This window comes from Schistocerca serialis, chromosome 5 (genome assembly GCF_023864345.2).
Source record: "Schistocerca serialis cubense isolate TAMUIC-IGC-003099 chromosome 5, iqSchSeri2.2, whole genome shotgun sequence".
NCBI classification, from domain to species: Eukaryota; Metazoa; Arthropoda; class Insecta; order Orthoptera; family Acrididae; genus Schistocerca; species Schistocerca serialis.
The window spans coordinates 503,591,615-503,615,005 of NC_064642.1; the positions used below are offsets into that span (position 1 = coordinate 503,591,615).

Sequence of the window (23,391 nt, forward strand, 5' to 3'; positions counted from 1 at the left end):
TGACATTTTCTTTAGTGCTATATTTATCTCTTCTTGTGTTACCCAGTTCGCTAAACCTGCTTCCTCCTCGCTTGCATCTAGCTCTTCGTTCATCAGTTGGTGCAGTTCTTTTTTCTTCGAGGCGGAGGCATGGATTCTGGATGTTTGTAGTATAAAAGAGCATATCTTGTTAGGGGTCATTTTATTATTGATGTTCCGTCCCTTGAATTGTGCTCCGCCAAGTTTCCTCAGTAGACTCCAGCTCTTCTGTGAGGAGTGCGTAAAGTCCATTTGTTCCATCCGCTTTTGCCATCTCTGTTTGCGTTCCTCGTCCATAGCTCTTATGAGCTGTTCTCCTAGTTCTGGATTCTCTGTTTTGTTATATTCATCGAGTAGTTGTTCGCACTCCTTTGTCCAGCATGGGATGTATTCTTTCCGCGCTCCTCTTGGTATTGAGTTATGTGCTGCTTTAATAATTAACTTCGTAAATGTGTTGTAATTTTCTGGAATTGGGGGAATTCTGTTTACATTATTTTCAATGGTATCTTTAAACTTAACCCAGTTAGCCTTCCTGAGGTTCCAGCGGGCTATAGGGGGGCTCTTTATTACTGGTATTTGGATCCCAAGGTCTATAATAACTGGTCTGTGTTGGCTCCGAGGAATACGGCTCAGTACAGTTCTCTTGGACAGAAGTGCTATTCCAGTTTCTCCAGATGAGACAAAACAAAGATCGGGCGTTGATGTTGTGCCCCACGCTCCTGAACAGAAGGTGGGGGTATCTTTTGCATCATATATTAATGTATAATTATTTATATCTGACCAGTCTGCCAGCATGAGTCCTTCTTTGTCGCAAGACTGATAGCCCCATCTGGGGTGGTGGGAGTTAAAATCGCCAATTATGACTGCAGGGTGTTGTGGGTTAGGTAAAACAGGTTGTTCCCATTTTTCTGAAGGTGGCTTGTACACGTTATACACAGTCATATCGTTTAGTTTGATTCCCACGGCAAATTCGTGGTGCATAGTTTCCTCAATATTATCAACCAGTTCTTTCTTGATCAGTGTTGCAATACCGTGTTTATTATGGGCTTTATAGCCCACAATTTCATAGCCTGGTATTAGAAGTCTTGTTAACTTGGCATATACTTATTCGTCCACGCACTTGGCTCTGGGGGGGAAACTGAGGCATTTGTCTCGCTCTCTTGCGTAACTTCGCCTGTGAGGGCCGGGAGGTATTACTACGTCCGGCCGCCGTTTGGTGGTGACATTTGCTTCTCGTGTCGCAGCTCGTTCTGAGCATTTCGATTTTCTTCTCGCAATGCGATCGTTGTGCGGCACGATACTGGGGGGGGTAGGCCACGTCGAGGCTGTCACCATCTACCCCGATGATGATGATGATATGTATGATGATGATGATATATGAGGGCGGTTCAGAAAGTAACCTCCGATTGGTCACACTGCGGGTTGTGGGGGGAGTAGCGACGCCATCTGTGCGTTCATGCACTCAACAGGTCAGTCGGCATCAAGCCGTGGTCGAGTGAACGTCGTACCTGCGCTAGTTTAGTTTTTGTGGCAGTTTGAAATGTGTGCTGCAATAGAAAACCCCGCCAAATGTGAAGTGCGTGCTGTCATAAGGTTTTTTACAGCCAAAGGATATTCTGCAGCAGCTATTCATCGTGAGCTTTGTGCCGTGTACGGACCAAGAGTTATGAGTGAAGGAGTTGTCCGTGAATGGGTACGTTTATTTGAAAGTGGACGAGAAAACGTTCATGATGAAGAGAGGAGTGGTAGACCATCATTGGTGACTGACGAACTCGTTCAGACAGTTGATGCAAAAGTTCGTGAAAATCGACGTTTCTCAATGTCAGAGCTGTCTACTGGTTTTCCACAGATTTCTAAGACTCTCTTGTACGAGATAGTTACAGCAAGATTGGGTTACCGTAAGTTCTGTGCACGATGGGTGCCCAAAATTCTCACCGACCGCCACAAAACTCAAAGAATGGCATCTGCATTAGACTTTCTGTCACGTTATGAGGACGAAGGAGAACCATTGTTAAACAGAATCGTGACCGGTGACGAGACCTGGATTAAGTACGTGAACCCTGAGACAAAAGAACAATCAAAGATGTGGGCACATTCAAATTCGCCTACCAAACCAAGAAAAGCCTTGCAAGATTTTTCTGCCAGAAAACTGATGGCAACGGTGTTTTGGGATGCCAAAGGGGTGTTGTTGGTTGAATTCATGGAATGTGGTACGACCAGTAATCAAGACGTGTACTGTGAAACAATAAAAAGTTACGACGGGCTATACAGAACAAACGCCGTGGTATGCTGACTTCCGGTATCGTTTTTTTGCACGATAACGCCCGTCCTCACTCTGCTCGCAGAACAACGGCCCTTCTTGAGTCAAGTGGGACGTTATCAACCATCCACCTTACAGCCCAGACCTGGCGCCAAGTGATTATCACCTCTTCATGCATTTGAAGAAATGGCTTGGGTCACAGCGGTTTGATGACGACGAAGAGCTCAAAGATGCGGTCACAGGCTGGCTCCAGGCACAGGCGGGTGATTTTTATGCAGAAGGAATTTCAAAGCTTGTGAAGAGATACGATAAGTGCCTGAATCGCTATGGAGACTATGTAGAAAAATAGTGCAAAGATGTAGTTGTAAGATGTATATATTAAAATATTTTTATTTAACTTGGTGTTTTTTTTAAATCAACCGGAGGTTACTTTCTGAACGGCCCTCGTATATGATGATGATGATGATGATGATATATATGATGGTGATATATTTATTATCTGACCTCAAAGAGGTGTACTTATAATGGCTAACTGGCACTCTCAGACACATTAGAAGTGATGTGGAAGTAAAGAAGTAGATGGTATTCTGTCCTACCTTGATGTCTTTACCATACAAAAAGTTACATAATTTCCCTTAGTTGTCGCTATCCACTACAGAAGGACATTGTTTTGAATACTTTAATTCTTCTAAAGCTCAATTATGTAGACATGATGGACACAAAACAAAGGAAAATTCTTGTTAGCCACCAATGGCTTCATCATTATAGCATAGCCAGCAGATTGGCTACATTAATAAGCTATTCACACCTGGAATTAATCTTTAACAATTGTTTGCATTGACACAAATGCATTGTAACACATTACATGAACTCTTATTTACAATCTCAGTTGGTAGCAAGATGTAAACAGTTGTTTTGTAATTGTGGCAGACCCATATAATTAGATTACATACAATTTTTGTTCCCTAAATCCATAGTGAGGAGATCATCAAGGATATAGATCATTTCATTAAAGATGACTACGTATTTACAAAATAAAAAAAAATGATACATCTCAGTGATTTATGCAGTTCACAAGTCATCAAGTTTTTGGAAGCAGAATATGTCTCCATTGGAGATCAGTGATTGCATAAAAGATGTGAAAGTTTTAATTTCACTATCACATTATGCAATTTAAATGATCAAAGTTCTTCTTTAGAATCATTTTGCAGTAGGGTTTTCCAGATTTTTAATTGTACATGAATTCTGAAGGAATCTTTCGTAAAGAAATCTCAAAGTGAGTCAAGAAAATTTTCTTCTTTTATTGTGGAGGTATGAAGGTGGAAATGTCACTAGTCTGAGTCACTGGTAGGTTTTCAGATTGATTTTGTGTGATTTAGAAGCCAAAAGATTGTGAGTGAAACTTGTGTGCCTTGTTGTGAGTGTTGAAACAAATACTCCTCCACTGCATAATGGCTTACAAGGAAAAGTGACATCAATTGGAAGAACAATTGTTTGGGATGCTGGTGTTGTTATGCACATTGGTTTTTTTGCGACTCAGCTTATTTTCTGGAAGGGTGCTTTCAAGATGGTGAACTTGCAGTGACAGTCAGAATGTGTCACTACACTATCTTGCACTTCAAATCAGCAAGTAATAAATTGATAATTCTGTCACAATTTGCAAGACTTTTACATCTCATGTTGTTGTATCTTAACTGCTCTAAAAAACTTTGTGTGCAAACATATATTATGGTGTTAGAGTCAAACAGAGCAGAAAATGAAAGAAAAAGCATTATAAAAAAATAGCTTTACTGTGGAGTAATATAAAAACAATGACCACAAATGACGACAGCCTGTTTTACAGTGCTCACTTCTCCACATCTTTGAAATCAAAATCTGTTCCGGGATAACATTCAGTACTGTGTTGCTCTACCCCACGTATTGTGCGTACTATTGTGACCCAATCTTTGGGCAAAAGTTTATAAATCTTTAACAAAAATAAAAAGAAGTAGCTGTGGAAACACCGTAGAGTGGTTTGTTTAACAGCGGCGGGTCGGTAGCCACTGGTGGTCACAATGACAGACTCACAGCGAGGATCAATAAAGGGCACTCCGCAGCAACAACTGTGTAACAGGTTGGGAGATGTCACCACACCTTGTTATGGAAATGTGACTAGATGCTGGGTGTTAGTGAAGCAAATGGGTACTGGAGGCACATAAATAAGTCTGTATTTTAAGGCAGAAATCACTTGTCATCACTGGAAGGAAGCAGTGCCACCACAATGTTAGAGCAATGCTGAACAGTGACTCAAACGGCCTCTACCAGCTGCAGCCAGGGGTGAGAGACCAAACTGCACCTGCCTTCTTCACTAAGTCCTGATGTCCATGTCTGCCGCCACCAATGTTGAGTGCTGCGGCACCAGCTACCGGCCACTTCTGTCAGAGGATAGCAGGTTGTATCTCACACGCAACAGACGCTACACGTCAGTAATGTGACCACTTCTAGAGCCAAGGAGCCATCTCCCAAATGAGAAACCATTGTAGCACTACACAGTGTGACACTGACATCAGTGACCATGGCCTACATAGGCTGTTGACCTCAGCACACCAAGGTGCTGGTTCAGCAGCATGAGGTGAAAGCTGCAGCTCATACATCAGCCCCAGCCAGGGTCAATGAGGAGAGGTGTGCCTACCTCTCTGTGCCATGTATTGACATCAATAAAAGTTCTTTGTAATTGTTAAGCGTTTGCCCTAGGCCCCCACAGCCTATCAACATCACCCAACCTCCTCATGTGAAAAAGTTGGTTCCCCCTTGGATGCTGCCCACAGGGTGGTTGACACATTACTGGACAAGCCTGTCCCACTCTCCTGAGATGATAATTTATGTGAGAAGAGTTCCAGCAAAGATATATATCATGGGTTGTAACTGATCCCAAGCATGGTCAATGCAGTTTTCTCTTGCACTGTTGTCTTGAAAGAAGATCCCATTACCTAAGTGTTGGATTTAAGACTGGGAAATAGATCGGAGGATTCTGTTGTGACACTGCATCAAATCAACCTTGATAGTGATGAGAGTTGGCTGATATCTTTACATGATACAGGCCCCAAGCAAGACTGATACACCAGTGTGCTGGACTCATGGGGCTGAATTCCTGAGATGCCCATTGATAACTGCCTGCTTCTTCACTATTGTGTGTTGGTCACCAGGCATCCAACAAGACTTCCACTTGTTGGTGAAGAGAAGACAATGGGTTTTAATCCAATTTCCATTTTGATGTTCCCATGCCCATTCTTTTCACACACATGGTACCAAAGTGTTGGTACCGTTTTTCATAATGGGCACCTAGAGGTCATATTTACCATGTGGAGATGTTTGTATGCTGTCTGAGCCAACACAACTATCCCTTTTCCCTCCAAAAATGCAGCACATATTTTTGTTGCATTCTCCTAGGTCTGTCTTTGCTGACCTCAATGTCAGTGGGAAGGTAAAACATATTCTTCCTTCCTTCTCTTTGGGGCACCTATGAGCTACAATTGTAGACAGAGATAATCAACTGATGTTGTTAACTAAAGGCAGCCTCTGTGTGGCAGATCTACTATTTTGTGTCTAATGATAGAGGCTGAGAGGCTGAATGTCCAGACAACATTGTGGTGTATGCCAGTTTGATATGTGTGTGTGTGTGTGTGGGGTGGGGGGGTGGGGGGGGGGGGGGGGAGAAAGAAAAATAAATAAATAAAAAAATCACAGCAGAAGCAGTTGGCATTGTCAAAAATTCACCCTCCATTGCTGGTGATGGACTGGAGTCAAGCTCACAGCTGCAGTTTATGAGTACCAGGTGCAGCAAAGTCCAAGAACTTTTCCATGGTCATTTATGGTGCATTGTCCCCCTGCTAACTGCATTGGTCATTCACTATGGCACAGGAAACCAAAATTCATTCACCACGAGGCTTTCTTCTTTCCTGTTGGAGCTATGGAAATACACAGACATGACAATGGTTTCTACAAGAAACCGTCAAGATGAATGGATTATGGATTCCCATGCCACAGCGAAAGACCATTGCAGGTAGCAATGGGAGGCGCACACCACAAATTATCATGGAAAAGCCCTTGGTTGTTGGTGTGCCAGGTATATATAATCTGCAGTTGTGATCCTGGCTCCAGTCCACCAGCAGAACAACGGGTGAAGTTTTGACAATGCCAGTCATTCATGCTGGTGGGACATAAGAAAAATCATCACAGGCAGAAGCCAACAGGTACTTTGTTTTCATGAGCAGTTCCCAAAATTAAGCTTTAAAGAAGAGAAAATGGAAATCTTCATATTAACTAGGCAACAGCCAACTCCAGAAACACACACACACACACACACACACACACACACACACACACACACACATTATTTTTGTGCATTCTATCATTCTATTGCTTCATGGAATTTAGCTAAACTAACAATAACACAAACCTCAGAAGTCCAGCTACTGATTCTGCCTTTCATTTAGGGACAGTAAATAGCAGAAATGTCAGACCAGATATAGGTTAGTGGAGTTCAAAAAGAAAGTACATAAAAGAATTTGAAAAATTATGCCTGTGAAGAAAAACAGCGTTACACAACTGAAATAATAATTTAATTACAAGAATGAAAAATGCTTATAGCACAAAAAAATTGACTTGTCAGTCAGTGTCGTAATATAATCCATCATGTCAAGTAAAGTAAGATGGTACATGATGTCATGTCATATAACATGACACAACCATCATGTCCCCCAACATAGAATTTGTCATATCATGCAATACGACATATAACATGCCATTTATGTTTAAGATGCATGCGTCCCCTCTCTGGAATACTTCCTATTGTAGATGCACCCCCCACTCTCAGGTACTTCCTATTGTAGGTGCATCCCACACCCCAGAAGCATATCATTGTGTCTGTTTGTTTATACACCTCTCACCACATGTAACAGGTGTGGGCTGGGCGAAAAAATGGTCCCATCGGGGAAAAAAATCAGCCTCCCCCCACCCATTAATCAAAGTATTGTTTTGTCATACCCCGAAACAAACCCGCTCCTCCTACAGGTTCGGGGGTAAGAATAGGCCCGTGGTATTCCTGCCTGTTGTAAGAGGCAACTAAAAGGCATCTCAAGCGTTTCGGCCTCTATGTGATGGTCCCCTCTTGGGTTTGACCTCCATATTTCCAAATTTTTTCCAAAGAGCTAGCCAATTGGGGAAGGGCACCTTGCATGGTGCATTGTGTCTGTTGTACATTCAGATCTTCCGCCTGCTTTCTTGTCATCACATTGCAGTCCCACTCTTTTTCCATCTCTTGGGTAATGATATATTCCTGGGTGCGATTTCCGCCATGCACTGTGCAGTGTCACTTTCTGCGGAGACGACGACCATGGCCTTCCTTGCACCTAATATCCAGCACGGTAGCCAGTCCGTTGTGGTGGGGCTGCCATGTGCCCTGTTGGTTGTAGCCCCTGACAACATAGGGATCACTCGGATGATGCATGCTCCGTTAACTCCCCACATATGCCAAGGAGTAGATACCTATCACCCTGGGGCGTCGGGACTCCCAGCAATGGCCATCCTGCCAGGTGGCCCTTGCTGAGGCTGTGTGACACTCGTACGGAGGGCCCTTGGTCGGAGTTGGTGGCATCAGGGTGGATGACCCACAATGAAGCGTGGTACATCATCTCTTGCTGGTGGTCAGCCACCAGCAGTCTCTAAATGTTCAAGGGCTCAATTTAATGCAAATACGTATGACCCCAAACCGTTCCCCTCCCTGGTCACACCTTGGGAGGAATGAAAGGCTAAGACTGATAGTAAAACTTATTTGGCCCTGTATCTAGTATGTATGAAATGCGGTCTGGGTCAGTCTTCATAAAGACAGCATCCTCTGCCCAGTCCCAGGCATTACTCACATGTAAGAAGCTACGGGATGTTTCTTTTATTATCATGCCCCATAAATGCTTAAATATGGTCCAGGGCATTGCCTTCCACAGATATCTTCTTTTACGGTCTGATGATGAGCTGCACGCCAACTTAGAACGATGAGGTGTCCATTTTGTCTGGTGCATCCACCAGGATCTGAGGGATAATCAGGTTGCCACTGGTGCCTTCATCTTGGTCTTCGAGGGTAACACATTACCCGAGAAGGTGAGGGTGATGGTATGTCAAGCCATATATGCCTCCCCCCGATTCGGTGCTTTAAGTGTTGGAAGTTCAGCCATATGTCTTCCCGCTGTGCTTCCAGCCTCATATGTCGAGATTGTCGACGTCCATCCCATCCCAATACTCCATGTGCCCCACTTCCTATCTGTGTTAACTGCAGAGAGCACCATCCCCCTTGCTCACCCGACTGTAGGATTCTACAGAAGGAAAGGAAAACCCTAGACCGACTGACCTACATTGAGGCTAAAAAGAAATTTGAAAGGCTCCATCTCATGTGCATGACAACCTCTTACGCCACTACTGTCACTACTGTTCCAGCCCCATCTGTTGAACCAATTGTAGTCAGCTCTCAGAGCCATAAAACCACTCCTGCCTCCGTGATGGTGGGGGCCACTTCCCTCCCAGTTGCTCCCGCACCACCTACCTCGAGAGCACCCCACCCCCCAAATGATGGGACACCAGTCCCCACTTCTAATCCGGAGAAGCATAAATCTTCTTTGGCTTCTCTCACTGGGAATGGATCCCTTGGGTCACTCCCTTCCCAGGTTCCTACCACTGGCACAGCTGATGACCGCCAGTGGCTGAAGAAGCCACATGTCGCTGGTCGTAGGGCTTCACGGTCCTCTTCAGTCCCAGAGACTGAATCAAAGAAGCCCCCCCCCCCCCCCCCCCCCCAGGTAGGGCAACCAAAGGAACAGTGTGAGAAATCGAAATCAAAGACCCCAAGGAAATTGCGGTGGCCCCACTCCACAGCTGCCTACCAGCTCTGCATCTGAGGATGAGGTGGAAATTCTGGTGTCCACTGAGGACCTAGATCTCGCCGGACCCTCAGACACAATGGATGTAGCTCCCATAGGAACCCCATCAGTGGCAGCAGGTGACCCAGTGGTGTAATCTGCCTCCTTCATGCTTTTTACGACTGTAGACAGTGTCATTCTCCTGTGGAATTGCAGCGGTTTTTTCCACCACCTTGCTGAGCTCCGGCAACTTATCAGCCTGCACCCTTTCTTCTGCATTGCTCTCCAGGAAACTTTGTTTCCTCCATGGCTATCGGATTATTATAAGAACCAGTATTTTATGAGAGGGTATCTGGTGGTGTTGACATCTGTGTCCTTAGTTCTCTTTACAGTGTGTGTGTCCCTCTCCAAATGCCTTTAGAGGCTGTCGCTGTTCGAGTGTGGACGCCTCAGGCTGTTACTGTCTGCAGTCTCTATCTTCCACCGGATGGTGATGTCTCACAGCATGTCCTGGCTGCACTGATAGCCCAGCCGCCACCTTTTCTGTTACTGGGCGAATTCAATACCCATAACCCTCTGTGGGGTGGATCAGTGGCAACAGGCCGAGGCACTGTCGTTGAGCAAGTGTTGGCACAGCTCGACCTTTCTGGCTTAAATAATGGTGCCTTCGCACATTTCAGTGTGGCGCATGGCACATACTCAGCCATCAATCTTTCGATCTGCAGTGCTAGCCTTTTACCATCTGTCCAATGGAGTGTGCATGATGACTTGTGTGGTAGTGACCACTTTCCAATCTTTCTGTCACTCCCACAGCGTCACTCTTCTGGGCACCCTTGCAGATGGGCTATGAAGAAGGCTGACTGGGACTTGTTCACCTCCCTTGCCACTATTGAGCCTCTTTCCAATGATGCCATTGATGCAGTGGTTCCCTTGATCACCACTGGCATCGTTACTGCTGCAGAATCTGTCCCTGTTCTTCCGGGTCCCCTTGGCTGCAGACTGCACTCTGGTGGTCACCCGAGATCACTAAGGCGATTAGAGGTCGCAGGCATGCCCTCCAGCATCATAAGCAGCATCCATCATTGGAACACCTCATCACCTTTAAATGGCTATGTGTGCGAGCCCACTGCCTCATTCGCCGATGCAAGCATGATTGCTGGGAAAGGTGTCTCCACCATTGGTCTCCGTACCTCTCCATTGCAGGTTTGGGCCACAATTAGGCCTCTCTATGGCTATTGGACCCCCGTCAGTGTACCTGGTCTTAAACTGAATGGAGCAGTCTGTACTGACACCAACATGACTGCAAACCGCTTAGCGGAGCATTTTGCTCAGGGTTCTGCTTGTGCAAATTACCCACTGGCCTTCTGCTCCCTTAAAGATCAGTTGGAACGTCGGAGTCTTTCATTCCACACACGCCATCCTGAATCATACAATGCTCTGTTCAGTGAGTGGGAATTCCAAAGTGCCCTAGCCACTTGCCCTGATAGGGCTTCGGGACCAGATTCCATCCACTGTCAGATACTCAAACATCTCTCAGTGGACTGCCAGCAATGCCTCCTAGACCTTTTAAATTGTATCTGGGTTGAGGGCGAGTTCCCGTCGCAATGGCGGGAAAGCATCATAATCCCCATGTTGAAAGCTGGCAAGAACCCACTGGAGGTGGACAGCTACCACCCCATTAACCTCACCAACGTTCTTTGCATGTTGCTCGAATGCATGGTGAGCCGGAGGATGAGTTGCATACTTGAGTCTCGGGGCCTTCTTGTTCTGTCTCAGGGTGGGTTCGTTAAGGGCTGCTCTGCCACCAATAATCTGGTCTGCCTGGAGTCTGACATCCGTATGCCCTTTGCCTGCTGTCGGCATCTGGTTGCCATCTTTTTTGACGTGCGGAAGGCATACAACACGATATGAAGACATCACATCCTTCGGGGCCCGCTCCCGATTTTCATAAAAAAAATTCTGTTGCTTCGTTCCTTCTGCGTGCAAGTTGCGGCCTTCCTTAGCTCCTCTTGAGTTCAGGAGAATGGGGTCCCACAAGGATCTGTCTTGAGTGTCTGCCTCTTTTTTGTTGCAATTAATGGGCTCACTGCAGTGGTGGGAACATCTGTCTCAGCTTCCTTGTATGCTGATGACTTATGCCTATATTATAGCTCCCCTGGCATTGCAGCTACTGAACAGCAGCTGCAGGGCGCTATCCACAAGGCGCAGTCTTGGGCTGTAGCACTTGGCTTCCAGTTTTAAGCTGGCAAGACCTGCATTATGCATTTCTGCCGGCGCCGCAGTGTCCACCCTGAGCCACAGCTTTATCTTGATGGTGAACCTCTTTCTGTAGTAGAGATGCATCGGTTTTTGGGATTGGTTTTTGATACCCGGTTGACTTGGCTCCCTCATATTCGGCAGCTTAATCAAATGTGCTGGCAGCATCTTAACGCTCTTCGTTGCTTCAGTCACACCAACTGGGGTGCTGATTGGTCTACACTTCTACATATGTACCAGGCATATTATTATGGTAATGTGGCTTATGGTTCGGCATCCCCTTCTGTGTTGTGGTTGCTTGACCCCAGCCTTCACAGTGGGGTCTGACTCGCCACTGGAGCTTTCCGCACAAGCCCTGTCAACAGCATACTTGTGGAGGCTGGTGTCCCTTCATTGCAGATCTGGCGCCAATGATTACTGGCCGCTTATGCTGCACACGTTTCTAGCTTGCCGGGCATCCCAATTACGTCTGCTGTTCCCCAACTCAGTTGTCCATCTGCCAGAACGGCAGCCCCGGTCAGTGTGTACAATCTCAGTTCGTGTCTGGGCTCTTCTCTCTGGGCTTGAGTTTTTACCTCTCCCACCTCTTTTCTGGGCCCATATATGTGTATTTCTGTGGTGTGTGCCGTGCCCATACCTTCACCTTGATTTGGCACAGGGCCCGAAGGACTCAGTCCCTCCTGAGGCCCTCCGCCGCCACTTGCTTTCACTCTTTGCCATGTTTCAAGGCTCTGACATGGTCTGTACCGATGGTTCGATGGTTGCTGGTCATGCTGTGTATGCACTTACTCTAGGGGATCATTATGAACAATGCTCATTGTCAGCTGCCTCCAGTGTTCTCACTGCCGAGCTGGTAGCCATCTCTCGTGCCCAAGAGTATATCCGCTCCTGCCCAGGTGAGTCCTTCGTTATCTGTAGTGACTTCCTGAGCAGTTTACAAGCTATTGACCAATGTTTTCCTCGCTCTCATGTGGTGATGGCTAACCAGGAGTCCCTCCATACTCTTGCCCGTTGTGGCCGCACCGTGGACTTTGTGTGGAAACCAGGCCATGTCGCCATCCCGGGAAATGAACGGGTACACACGCTGGCCAAACAGGCTGTCAGTGCCCTGGCCTCAGAGATTGGCCTTTCGGAGTGTGATCTCTGGTCAGTTTTGCGGCAGAAGGTACTAGGTTCCTGGGATGATGAATGGCGCACCCTGCCTTCACCCAACAAACTTAGGTCATCAAGGAGACTACAGGTGTGTGGCGCTCCTCCTTGCAAGCCTCCTGCAAGGACTCAGTTGTTCTTTGCCGGCTCCGCATTGGCCACACCTGGCTGATGCATGGTCATCTTTTGTGCTGTGAGGACCCACCTCTCTGTTGCTGTGGATCAGTGTTGACAGTGGTCCACATCTTGTTGGCCTGTCCATTTTTAACTGCACTCAGGCCAACATTTGCGCTGCCTGATATGCTCCCTGCACTTTTATCAGATGACGATGCAATGGCAGACCTAGTTTTGAGTTTTATTCATGCAGGGGGCTTGTATCACTTGATGTAAGGGTTTGTGTCCTTTTTTGTGTTGAGTCTGGCCTTTGGCCTATGGTTTTAGATTGTGGTTTCTAGTGTGTTTCTTGGTGGTTGGCTTTTCCTGTTTTGTTTCCATGGTCAGCTGTGTGGCATCGACTAATACAAACAACATATCTCTTCCATCACAAGATCTTTGACTCTCTAAGCTAATGGCCTGTGCCTTCTTGCCTATTCAGTTCACTGTATGACTTGCTGTAATGTGGACGTTTGCACTTACCAGTATAAAGTGTGTTTTCCGTGGGCTACAACCCAACCGAATTCCCACATATGCATGCTCTTCAGCAATTTGATATTATTTATTATTTACTATGGCTGGTGAATCTTCTGGATTTTAGGCTCAGAATCAGGGACTTTAGCCTATAAATTGCAAGATGCAGGTTTGCCAACATCTTGCAACTAAGAGAGAGCTCACTGTGCTGGGAAGTAGGTTTAACTCATAAAAGAGTGTGAATATGTCAAGATGTTTTGATTTAGATGTCTTTGAAACTGCCAAATAAATCAAAAAGGTAGTTCCTTTCTCTTACATTCCTTACTCTGCCTAGGACATATTCACCTTATGTGTGCTATGATAGGATCATTTTTCAATATGGTTCCCAACTTCTACTCTACCATACTTTTTACATTAGATTCCTTAGCTGGGCAACCAATGCAGACTTTTGTTGACTTGGATGAAGAATGATGACGAATGATCTGGTATATGTTTTTCTATTGCCTTTTGAGTCATGTTTATTATATTGTGGCAGTTGATAAAGCTTTCACTAAACGTCTGGATATCCATAAATTAGATGCATTTGTCTATCTTCTTACAAAATTTGAACAAAGTCACACAGGTTTGAGACATAGAAGTGGTATGTGTAAAAAAACTATCATAAATCAACAATGAATGAAGATTATTGGATCAAAAAGATTTCATTTTGACTATTCGTTTATCTACCTTCCTGCAACATCTGAACCGTTTCATTCAAGCTTAAAATATAGAAGTGGTGTGCTTCATAAACTTCCCAGATAATATGTTTTTTTGCACGTGAAATCTGAACGTAGCAAGATTTTCTCAAATAGTTAAAACTTATCTTAAATCAAGGTCCGATACACTGGTGGACCCAATTTGAACCATCAGTCTCACTCCAGTAGAGAATTATTTAAGGACGATTGTTTTTGCATGTAAAATCTGAACAAGGGTTACTATTTTTGCATATAAAATTTGAATGGTGCACATACAAATTGTGCCAGTAGCCAAGTGTTAATTTCTGCCCAGTTAAAACCTTTTGCAAAAGGAATTAATCAGTTCACACAATTCGCCTGGGCAGCAGGTCTGGTTTATCATTCGAACCTTGCTTAATATACTTTAACATAGCTATAGTAAGACAGATGTTTGAATGGCTGTACAAATGGCCACTGATCCCGACTACCAAACACTTTTTACCCCATGTTCCTAGCTCAAATAGGAACCAAGCATCAAGACCCCCAAACCACGATTCTGCATGCAGCCTTTTCATACATGTTTGTTACAGCACTTCCAAACTGTACAATTGTATTTCATAAGAAAGAAAGCAGAAAAGGCATAAAACACTGCAGTTGTGTAATCTATGAAGTACAAGATATAACCTCACCATTGGATTCATAATGATTACCACTAGCTGCATAGGAAATATGCTGAATTTAAACCAAGCAAAGGAACAATCTGGCTTGTGGATATGGCACTGTACCAGATGCACTCAGGACCCAAACATGAGAAATTTATGTTAGTTAAATTTTTAAAAAAGACAACCTTTTTATCTATCTTTGTTCTGCTGATGTGACAAAAGTCAACTGGTTTTCACCAGAATAAGCTGAATCGTCTGCAGCAAATTCAGTCTGCCAATCAAATCATGCTGCACTATAACCTCACTTGTGAGACACAGGGCTCTTGGAGCCATGGCCACAAAGTGTAACTGCTTCTGTTTTGAATTGTTGCCCAGAGGAGCCACTAAACAGCTTGATCTTCTTTAACATTTCACTTCCCACTTCCCTTTTCCTCCAAGGTTGGCCTGGAGCTATGGGAGCTACCTTCTCTTATCCCATCTGGCAATCCTCGCCATGTGATCCCCATATGAAAATAAACTGATACAGTTTCTTTTTTATGAACAGGAGTGTCTTATTTAAAACCCCACACTACTTTTCAATCCTCATTATAGCCATGCTCAATAGACATGTGTGCAAACTGGCATCAGAAATGGGATGCCAGGTTTCTTCAGTCTTTGAGATGGTGTATGTGTTTTCCTATGCATTAAACCATTGCTTGGGCCTGTAAAGCTTCACGCAGATGGGTAGTGGATGAATGCTTCAGTCAGCCCAAGCTACCTGCTTTAGTCTACCCAGCACTGCTATTGCCACTGCTGCTGTTGCACAAGGCTGTCCAACACTGCCCACTGCTCTTTGCCACCTTTGCACAAGTCTACGTCATGGATATGTTGACCGAACACTGCCCTGACATGGGGCAACACCACCCTGTGAACGGACATGTCATGAGCTTTGCTTCTAGGGAAAAGATGCCACCGGGGCCAGTGCTGCTAGAGATATTACTGAGAGCTACCACAAAAGATGTTTTGTTTGTTATAATGCATGTAGTATAGATGCTTAATCCATGATATCAACAATATTATGAAAAGGATAAATTGCTACTCACTGTAAAGATAACACTTGAGTTGCAGGAAGGGGGCAAAAAAAAAAAAAAAAAAAAAAAAAAAATATATATATATATATATATATATATATATATATATATATATATATATATATATCTTGGACACTGAGCTTTAAGTGAAAGCCTTCTTCAGAAAAGAAAACATGCACACTTTTACACAAGCAAGCACACCTCATGCACACGTGACTGCTGTCTCCAGCCGCTGCAGCCAGAATGCAACTGTTGCTTTGAGCAATAGCAGCAATTGAGAGTGGATCAGGGAAGTGAGAGGGATAGCAGGGTATGGGTGGGGGAAGAGAGAAGAGCGCCATCTGGCAGAGCATGAGGGGACTAGATGACAGCAGGACAAGGCTGCTAGGCACAGCTTCAGGAGGCTGTGGTGGAGGGAGGGAGGGGTGGGGAAACGTGGAGGAGAAAAGGAGCACAACAGAGAAGGGGAAAAGACCAGTGGGAGCATTGGCAGAGAGTGGTGCACAGTGAAAGTGAGGGGATGTGAATTGTGAGGAGAAGATAGTTCAGAGAGCTGGAAAATGTTAGGTGGAGTCTGTGGAGACAGTAGGTTATGGTAGGATGAGACCAGGATAATTTTGGGGGCAGAAAAAGTGTTGTAAGAGCAACTCCCATATGTACAGTTCGCAATAGGTGGTGGTGTAGGAGAGGATCCAGTTATGAAGCAAGATACAGCACTAAGAACTTCAGCTTTGTAACCAATGTGCTTTTGGAGGTACATACCTTTGTCATCTGGCCTCATGGATATGATGCTCTGAAGAGATTTTTGGACCACTTTAGTTGTCTTCATCCCAGCATTAAACATACCATGTGGGCTGAAAGTAATGGGATGATTACATTTTTGGATATCAAGGTTTACAAAAAACACAATGGTACTCTAGGATATAGTGTTCATTGAAAGCCAACACACACAGTCGGTATCTGCACGATAAGAGTTGCCGTCCACTGTACCAATGCAATGCAGTGGCATCCTTAGGACTCTGGTATACAGAGCATATGCCATTTCCAGTGCAGACAGTTTAACCCAAGATCTTGCACATTTTATGGCTGCTTTTAGCGAAACTGGATACTCTGAGAAGCAGATTCATCAGGATGTGGAGTTTGGACCATCCCTGGAGGCACTGAAAAGGTGCATAGATCTGTGGCTCTTATTTATTATGGTGGAAGCATATCACTTAAGATTGGGAAACTTCTAAGGAGTTTTAAAAAAAGGGTATGTTCTGTCCACTGTCCAAGATTAGGGCACTACTCAGCTCTGTGAAAGAATGATTTGGGCATTAGGAAACTTTGCATATATAAAAATTCTGCGTCATTGAGGGAAGACTTACATTAGCCATTCAAACTGCACACTCCAGGACAGGTGCATAGAATATTGCCATCATACGAGGCTACGGCAGCCGTAAAAATTGGCAGTAGCAGAACATTGCTTAAACGAGGGACATGGGATGAAATTTGATGAGATTGTGACAGTTGCCAAAACTTTCGATGTTTGGGAAGGTGTTTATAAAGACATAATTGACATTGGGGTGGCAGACAATTTGATTAATAGAGACAATGGCTTTCCTCATAGCAGGATGGGGAGCCCTGTACTAGCCCACATCAAAACAGAACTTTCTTTGGTGCAGCCAGATAGAGTGTGAAAACAGTCTTTGAATGCAATATATCATTGCCACCAGTGTTTTACAAGGGGCAGCACCACCTTGTCAGCCTTGGAGGGCAGCAACATGATGTGTGGTGCATGCACCATTTACAGTATGGAGGCCTATTTAGGATGACAATCTGCAGCCTTGGCATCAGTTTACAGCAGGACTCAGCAGCAGCAGCAGCACTCTCCTAAAGATGATGAATAGCTGGATCACTGAAATTTTGGATCAAGTTGATTTTAGAATCTGGGCCTTAGGATGCAGACACTGCTGGGTACACCTCAGTTAACTTGCAAGTTGGTGCAGCTAGTACACATTACTTGCAAGGTCATGGCTGTACAATTAAAATTTAGGTTTTTCAGCACCAGTACGAGTCTCAAAACAAGTATTAGCTCAAGCTATATGCATTTTATTTCTAACTAGCTGAAAAGAACTCGCTTTGCTTGACTTTTCTTTCCCATTTGTTTTCTGAATTGGAAAAAGATGTGCAATGAATCATTTAATTTGTATAGCATTGAACTTATTCATAGGATATTGTTATAAAACACATTTAATATTTTGCTTTTGTGTGCAACTATAAGTAATGTGAACATGGTACATGTATTTGTCCATGTGAAAAACAGAATTTTTAAAAATTCGCTCCACAATCCTGGAATGTTTACCATTTTGCTTTACTGCTATATCTTAAGAGAAAATTGTGTTTTTAAAGCTGAATGGTAAGTTAGTTGAAAGAAATGGAATTTGTGGTGTGATTATTGATTTGCCTTTTTCTTTTCATTTAATGTTTCTGCTCCTGCGATGTAGCTTAGAAGGTTTCTGTGAAGACATACCAAGAACAAAGATCTGATTTAGGATTTCTCTTGGAAAATTAATATTTTTGTCTTGGTTCATTATTCTGTCAGTGGATTTAAATATTTTTCTTCCCATAATATCACATTCTGTATTTGCAGATTTGTTGGTCAAACTACATCATTTTTTGTGCTAAAATTGTTCACTCACACAACCATTCTTTGTTTACATAACTTCTCTCTCTCTGTGTATACCTTTTTTATGAGTTGTTTCTCTGCAGTTACCACCTGCACAACTAATTGCTTAGATGATTTTCCCAAAGTGTGGATCAGTGTAATATAGTCCACTTCCAAGTTGTACCCTAGAAGACTGGAGAATATTTTAGAACTTTTGAAAATGATAGTTAATACTCAAGAATATTTGTAAAAGCTAGTGAATATTAAAGAACAACCTTCAATTTTTCCCCCTTGAAAAATATGTTGATGCGAAAGGTACAGAAGGTGCCCTCGTCACCTTCATGATGTGAAGGCAACCACTTCAAATACTCTTATCTCCGCACCCACAACAGCTACCACCACACAACCACTATAGTGCACAACAGGGGACTCGAGGGGAGCACCAGAAAAAGAAACAAACACTGACTGATCATCGGGTGGTTTTGAAGGTGTCATCAGCTTCACCGAAAGTTGCTAATAATTAGTAATTATTGCTCTATGTGTCTCTAAAGTGAATTGCAGAAATATGAGGCGAATCTGTGAAGTGTTGTAAGCAAAATTATCAAATTAAAAGATGTGCATGAAAACATGCCTCACCGGGGAGAATCTAAAGACCTAACGGCAACATCTCATAAAATGCCATATTGCTAACATTTTGTAATTCAGTGTGAGCTTTGTAGAGTAATGAATGGTTGTTTTATGATGAACTGAGGTTCAAAATGCATTGAAACGTGTTTTTATTAGTAATAAAATGTGTACATGAGTTGTTTTGTGACTGGAATTGTTATTGTAGAAAACTCATTTTTAATATTGAAAAGCAAAATATCAAATGTGTAGGCCTGAAAATCAATTATAATTAGACTTAAATAATGTGCAGTTAACACTATTAAAGAATGAAGTTTTAAAATCAGTTGATTGTTGCTGAATGCTAATGTTACATGGGTTCATTTGACTCACTTGAAAGTGCATGTCCAATTTTCTATCCCATCTGTATCCTTCTCCATTCCTATCATTCCCCAGTCTGTGCTCTCTAACAATGTCATTGTCAGCAGGATGTCAATTCCTAGATGTCATTTGTGTTTGGGTGAACATAAAAAGAAATAAACATGAAAATAAACATAAAATGAAGTATTTTGCTAACCTAAATGTACTGTACTCAAAACCGATTTACTGTATTCAAATCTAATTTTCTGATTTCTTTGAAGCAGTCTGTGTGTGTCATCAGTTTTGAACTATGGCATGGGCACCAGAGGCCTTATTCTTCTCGTAATGTGGAAGATATGCCTGAGCTATATTTGACACTTGTGGAACAGAGCTGTTGACTTGTAAATTTAGTATAGCACTAGGCTATCAAATATACAGTCACAGATCATGCTGCTAATAATTAATATTTGAAATGAATTATAATAATAAATAGTAATATATTAATTTTAATGTTTCCTTTCTGGTAACAGGAATTCTGATTATGACTTCACTCTGCTGGATCAGTTCATTGGGTGGCTACAAAAGTTAGGAATTTCTCCAGGCTTTGAGTTGATGGGTAATCCTGGTCATTTGTTTAATGACTTTGACAATGCAACTCAGGTTCATATGTGGCAAGATCTAATAGAAAATATAGTTCGAAGATATGTTGGTAAGTATTGTAATGCAACAGTTTTAATAATCACGTAATGATAGTAATTGAAGATTATTTGTGGTAGGGAGACTCAAGGAGTAGCATGAGCATTACCAGTAATATTAGTACCGTTAATATGTTTAGAAGCATTTATAATTTTTTTGAAAGCATATAGTTTTCAAATATTTTAGAAAAAAATTTGTTTAGTCGTGTTTGAAACTCCAACTGATGTTCAGTTTCAAGTGAGGAGAAAAACAGCTATTTATCATTCAAAACAGTTGTGATGACTGATCTGATCTTAATTATTAACAGTACATGTGATGTGTCTCAGATGTCTGTGATGACTAAATTCTGTCTTGGGGAGAGAAAAAAATAAGCATCCGAAATGATGTGTAGAAATGGAACAACTCATAACAGAGGAAGTCATATCTGATCTGCATGTAAAGATGCTTTAGCTACGCAATAACAAGGCTGGGAAATGTAATGTTATGTGGCAAACTCTAAATAAAGAGAATGATAATTGGAACATAAATAGAAAATCATGTTAAGTAAGATTGTAATAGAGGAATGAAGGATGAAGAGGCCTGTGTAAGTTAGGACCAAGTGGATGGAAATAACCTGGTGTTGGAAAGAACCTAGTATGTGCTGGAGGATGTGTTCCCATCTCTGGGGAGATACTTCAGCTGACCCAAGTGGTTTGACAGACAACAAAGTCCCTGTTATTATGTTCAATATACTTTCAGTGGTATGTACAGTTTATCTGGTGTAGATGGTTCATCTGTCACCATTCATCTCACTGAAATTTCAGGGGTATTATGTCAAAATGAAATTCTGGTCAGTATATGGGTTATTTAGATTTAAAACATACATGCTCTCCCAGGCCCCTTGATAATGTATGTTTTCTTGGGTGGTTACAGGTAGGGTGCATAGAACAGATTTCACTATGTACAACCTATTATTTCACCTTGTTCTTCTTACTAATTTGTGTTTCATCAAATTAATAAGTACCAGTTTGACTCTCATAAAATGGTTCAAATGGCTCTGAGCACTATGCAACTTAACTTCTGAGGTCATCAGCCACCTAGAACTTAGAACTAATTAAACCTAACTAACCTAAGGACATCACACACATTCATGCCCGAGGCAGGATTCGAACCTGCGACCGTAGCGGTCACTCGGCTCCAGACTGTAGTGCCTAGAACCACATGGCCACTACGGCTGGCGACTCTCATAAATGTCTCTCTACTGAGAAGTTCCTCTTTGCAGAGTCACACATTATAGCGTATCATGTTGGCATATTCTGAAACAATTCCAGAAAATTTGATTGCATGGTCATTATACTTGGGAAACCAAAATATTTGGAGGGAATGACATCCTGTTACATTATGGAAGAGGGTGTGAGAGAGACACACTCAAAAATGTTGGTACAAAATACAATGTTGATAATGCTTCATTTAAAAGGCTGCACTTACCTGAGTGGACAATTGACATTAGGGGGCTTTGCGTAGCTAGCCAACAAAGAGGACAGCTATGAAACATCAGGAATTGGCAAGAAAGTGAATTACTGGTGGGTTCCTCTCCCCCTCCCCACCATGCATTCAATAATCAACTGATCTCAGCAACCATTTATGTTACATTCAATCTACACAGCATGTTAACACATGTCTGAGAGATGAGTACATCTATATAAGCAACATAATTGTACTTTACAAACTAATAAAGTTACAGCATATGTAAATTAGACAGACAATAGACAGCAAATTATTAAGATTGACAGCTGCTAAATGCATGAAGCTGCAGAGCCATGTAATACCTTACCTTGAAAATCTCAGTTGGAGCTATTATGTATTAAAATATGACAACTGGCCTCATGGTTTGTCTACGTGGATCAGAATAATATAATAACAAACCTTAAACATGCCAGTGACACAACATAGACAGTAATACACATATAAGGCAATCGGTACAACTTACCTCATTCCTGTCCCCTTAAATCATAAGGTAATATAGTTTAGTTAGGAACATTGCCATTTTGTTAGAGAGGATGTTACACAATTCTTATTACAGGCTTCTAGTCACTGGAGAGGATACTTAGTACATAAAACTTTGATAAGGAACCCATATCTGGAAATGTACCATTTTGATATAAAATAAGTTTTCAAGATTGGGTCACTTTCAAATCACTTACTTCATGATATGCCACAAACTGAGAAGAGGCCTTTGTCATCAGTCCCTGTGGTAATAATGAAATCACATACAACTTTTGCCCAACTACAGCAGTGGCTGCAAGAAACTGGTATGTTTGCATCTAGGAGGGTTGACTGTAGTACAAAATGATGCAAGTGACAATCAGATGAACAGTTCCATCAGATAGCTTGTTTAAAGGCAATGTTAGAACATATCATGAAGTGGTGAGGTGGTGCAGAGGTTACCACATTGAACTCGCATTCGGGATGACATGACCTCATTGGGATTTGTCGCAGCTAGTCGAGCAGGCAGCTGTGAAATATCAGGAGGTGGCAGGGAAATGACTTACTGATGGGTTTTCCTCCACAGTATCTGGTAGACAATGGATAGCTAAGGCCTCCAGCAGCCTCATTGGTGCACAAAGCGTGAAGGTCAAATTTCTGTCCAGCCTTCCAGATTTAGGTTCTCTTTGACTTCCTTAAGCTAATTAAAGCAAATGTCAGGATGGACCCTTTGAAAAGACATGGTTGATTTCCTTTGCCAGCCATCCCTAATCCAAGCTACTGCTCTGTCTCTAATGACTTCATTGTCAATAGGACTTTAAACCATATTCTCCCTCCCACCTTATCACATAACATACTTGCATCAACAGCATAATTTAAAGAGAAATCTTTATTGTGTAATTCAGTTTATCAGCACTTGGCAGAGATTGGAAAGGGCATCATTGCCAGCCAGTTGAATCATACAATATCCAGATTTGTGAGGCATTCAGTGTGACTGTGGCTCGATGTTGGACTGCATGAGAAAGTGAGGACAGATGTTGTTGTCATCAGGGTTCCAGTCAATAACATCTGATGATGACAAGGGAGGAGCATCATCTCATGTACCAAGCACATTGTAACCTCTTCACATCAACACCTTCCATCTGAGAACAAGTAATGGATTCCCTTCAGCATTCTGTGACTAGCAGCATCTGGACAGAGAATTAAAATCAAGTGTGTAAGTGACCATTAACACTAAAACAATAAAACATAAATGGCTGTGTTTGGATTGGTGCCCTCAATCCGGAATTATGGATGGGTAATGAACAGCATTGTATTGTGTTCAGTGACAAATTGTTGTCGTGCGCTACCCTGGATGACCAAAATTGTGGAAAAAAATAAATATAAGCTTATGTTTTGCTACCACCATACCAATATTATCTTCAGAATTAAGGTATTGGTAATTATTTATTATTGTTGTATAGTTTTCTTTGTGGCCA

General features: G+C 42.8%; 1 protein-coding gene across 1 annotated transcript in view; it reads left to right on the forward strand.

The window, feature by feature from the left end:
* Positions 1-23,391, forward strand: part of LOC126481474 (alpha-L-iduronidase) — a 247,787-nt gene that overhangs the window by 86,811 nt on the left and 137,585 nt on the right. The window contains exon 5 of the mRNA XM_050105252.1: positions 19,783-19,961. Coding sequence (XP_049961209.1) covers positions 19,783-19,961 — 179 coding nt within the window. The remainder of the gene's footprint in view (positions 1-19,782; positions 19,962-23,391) is intronic.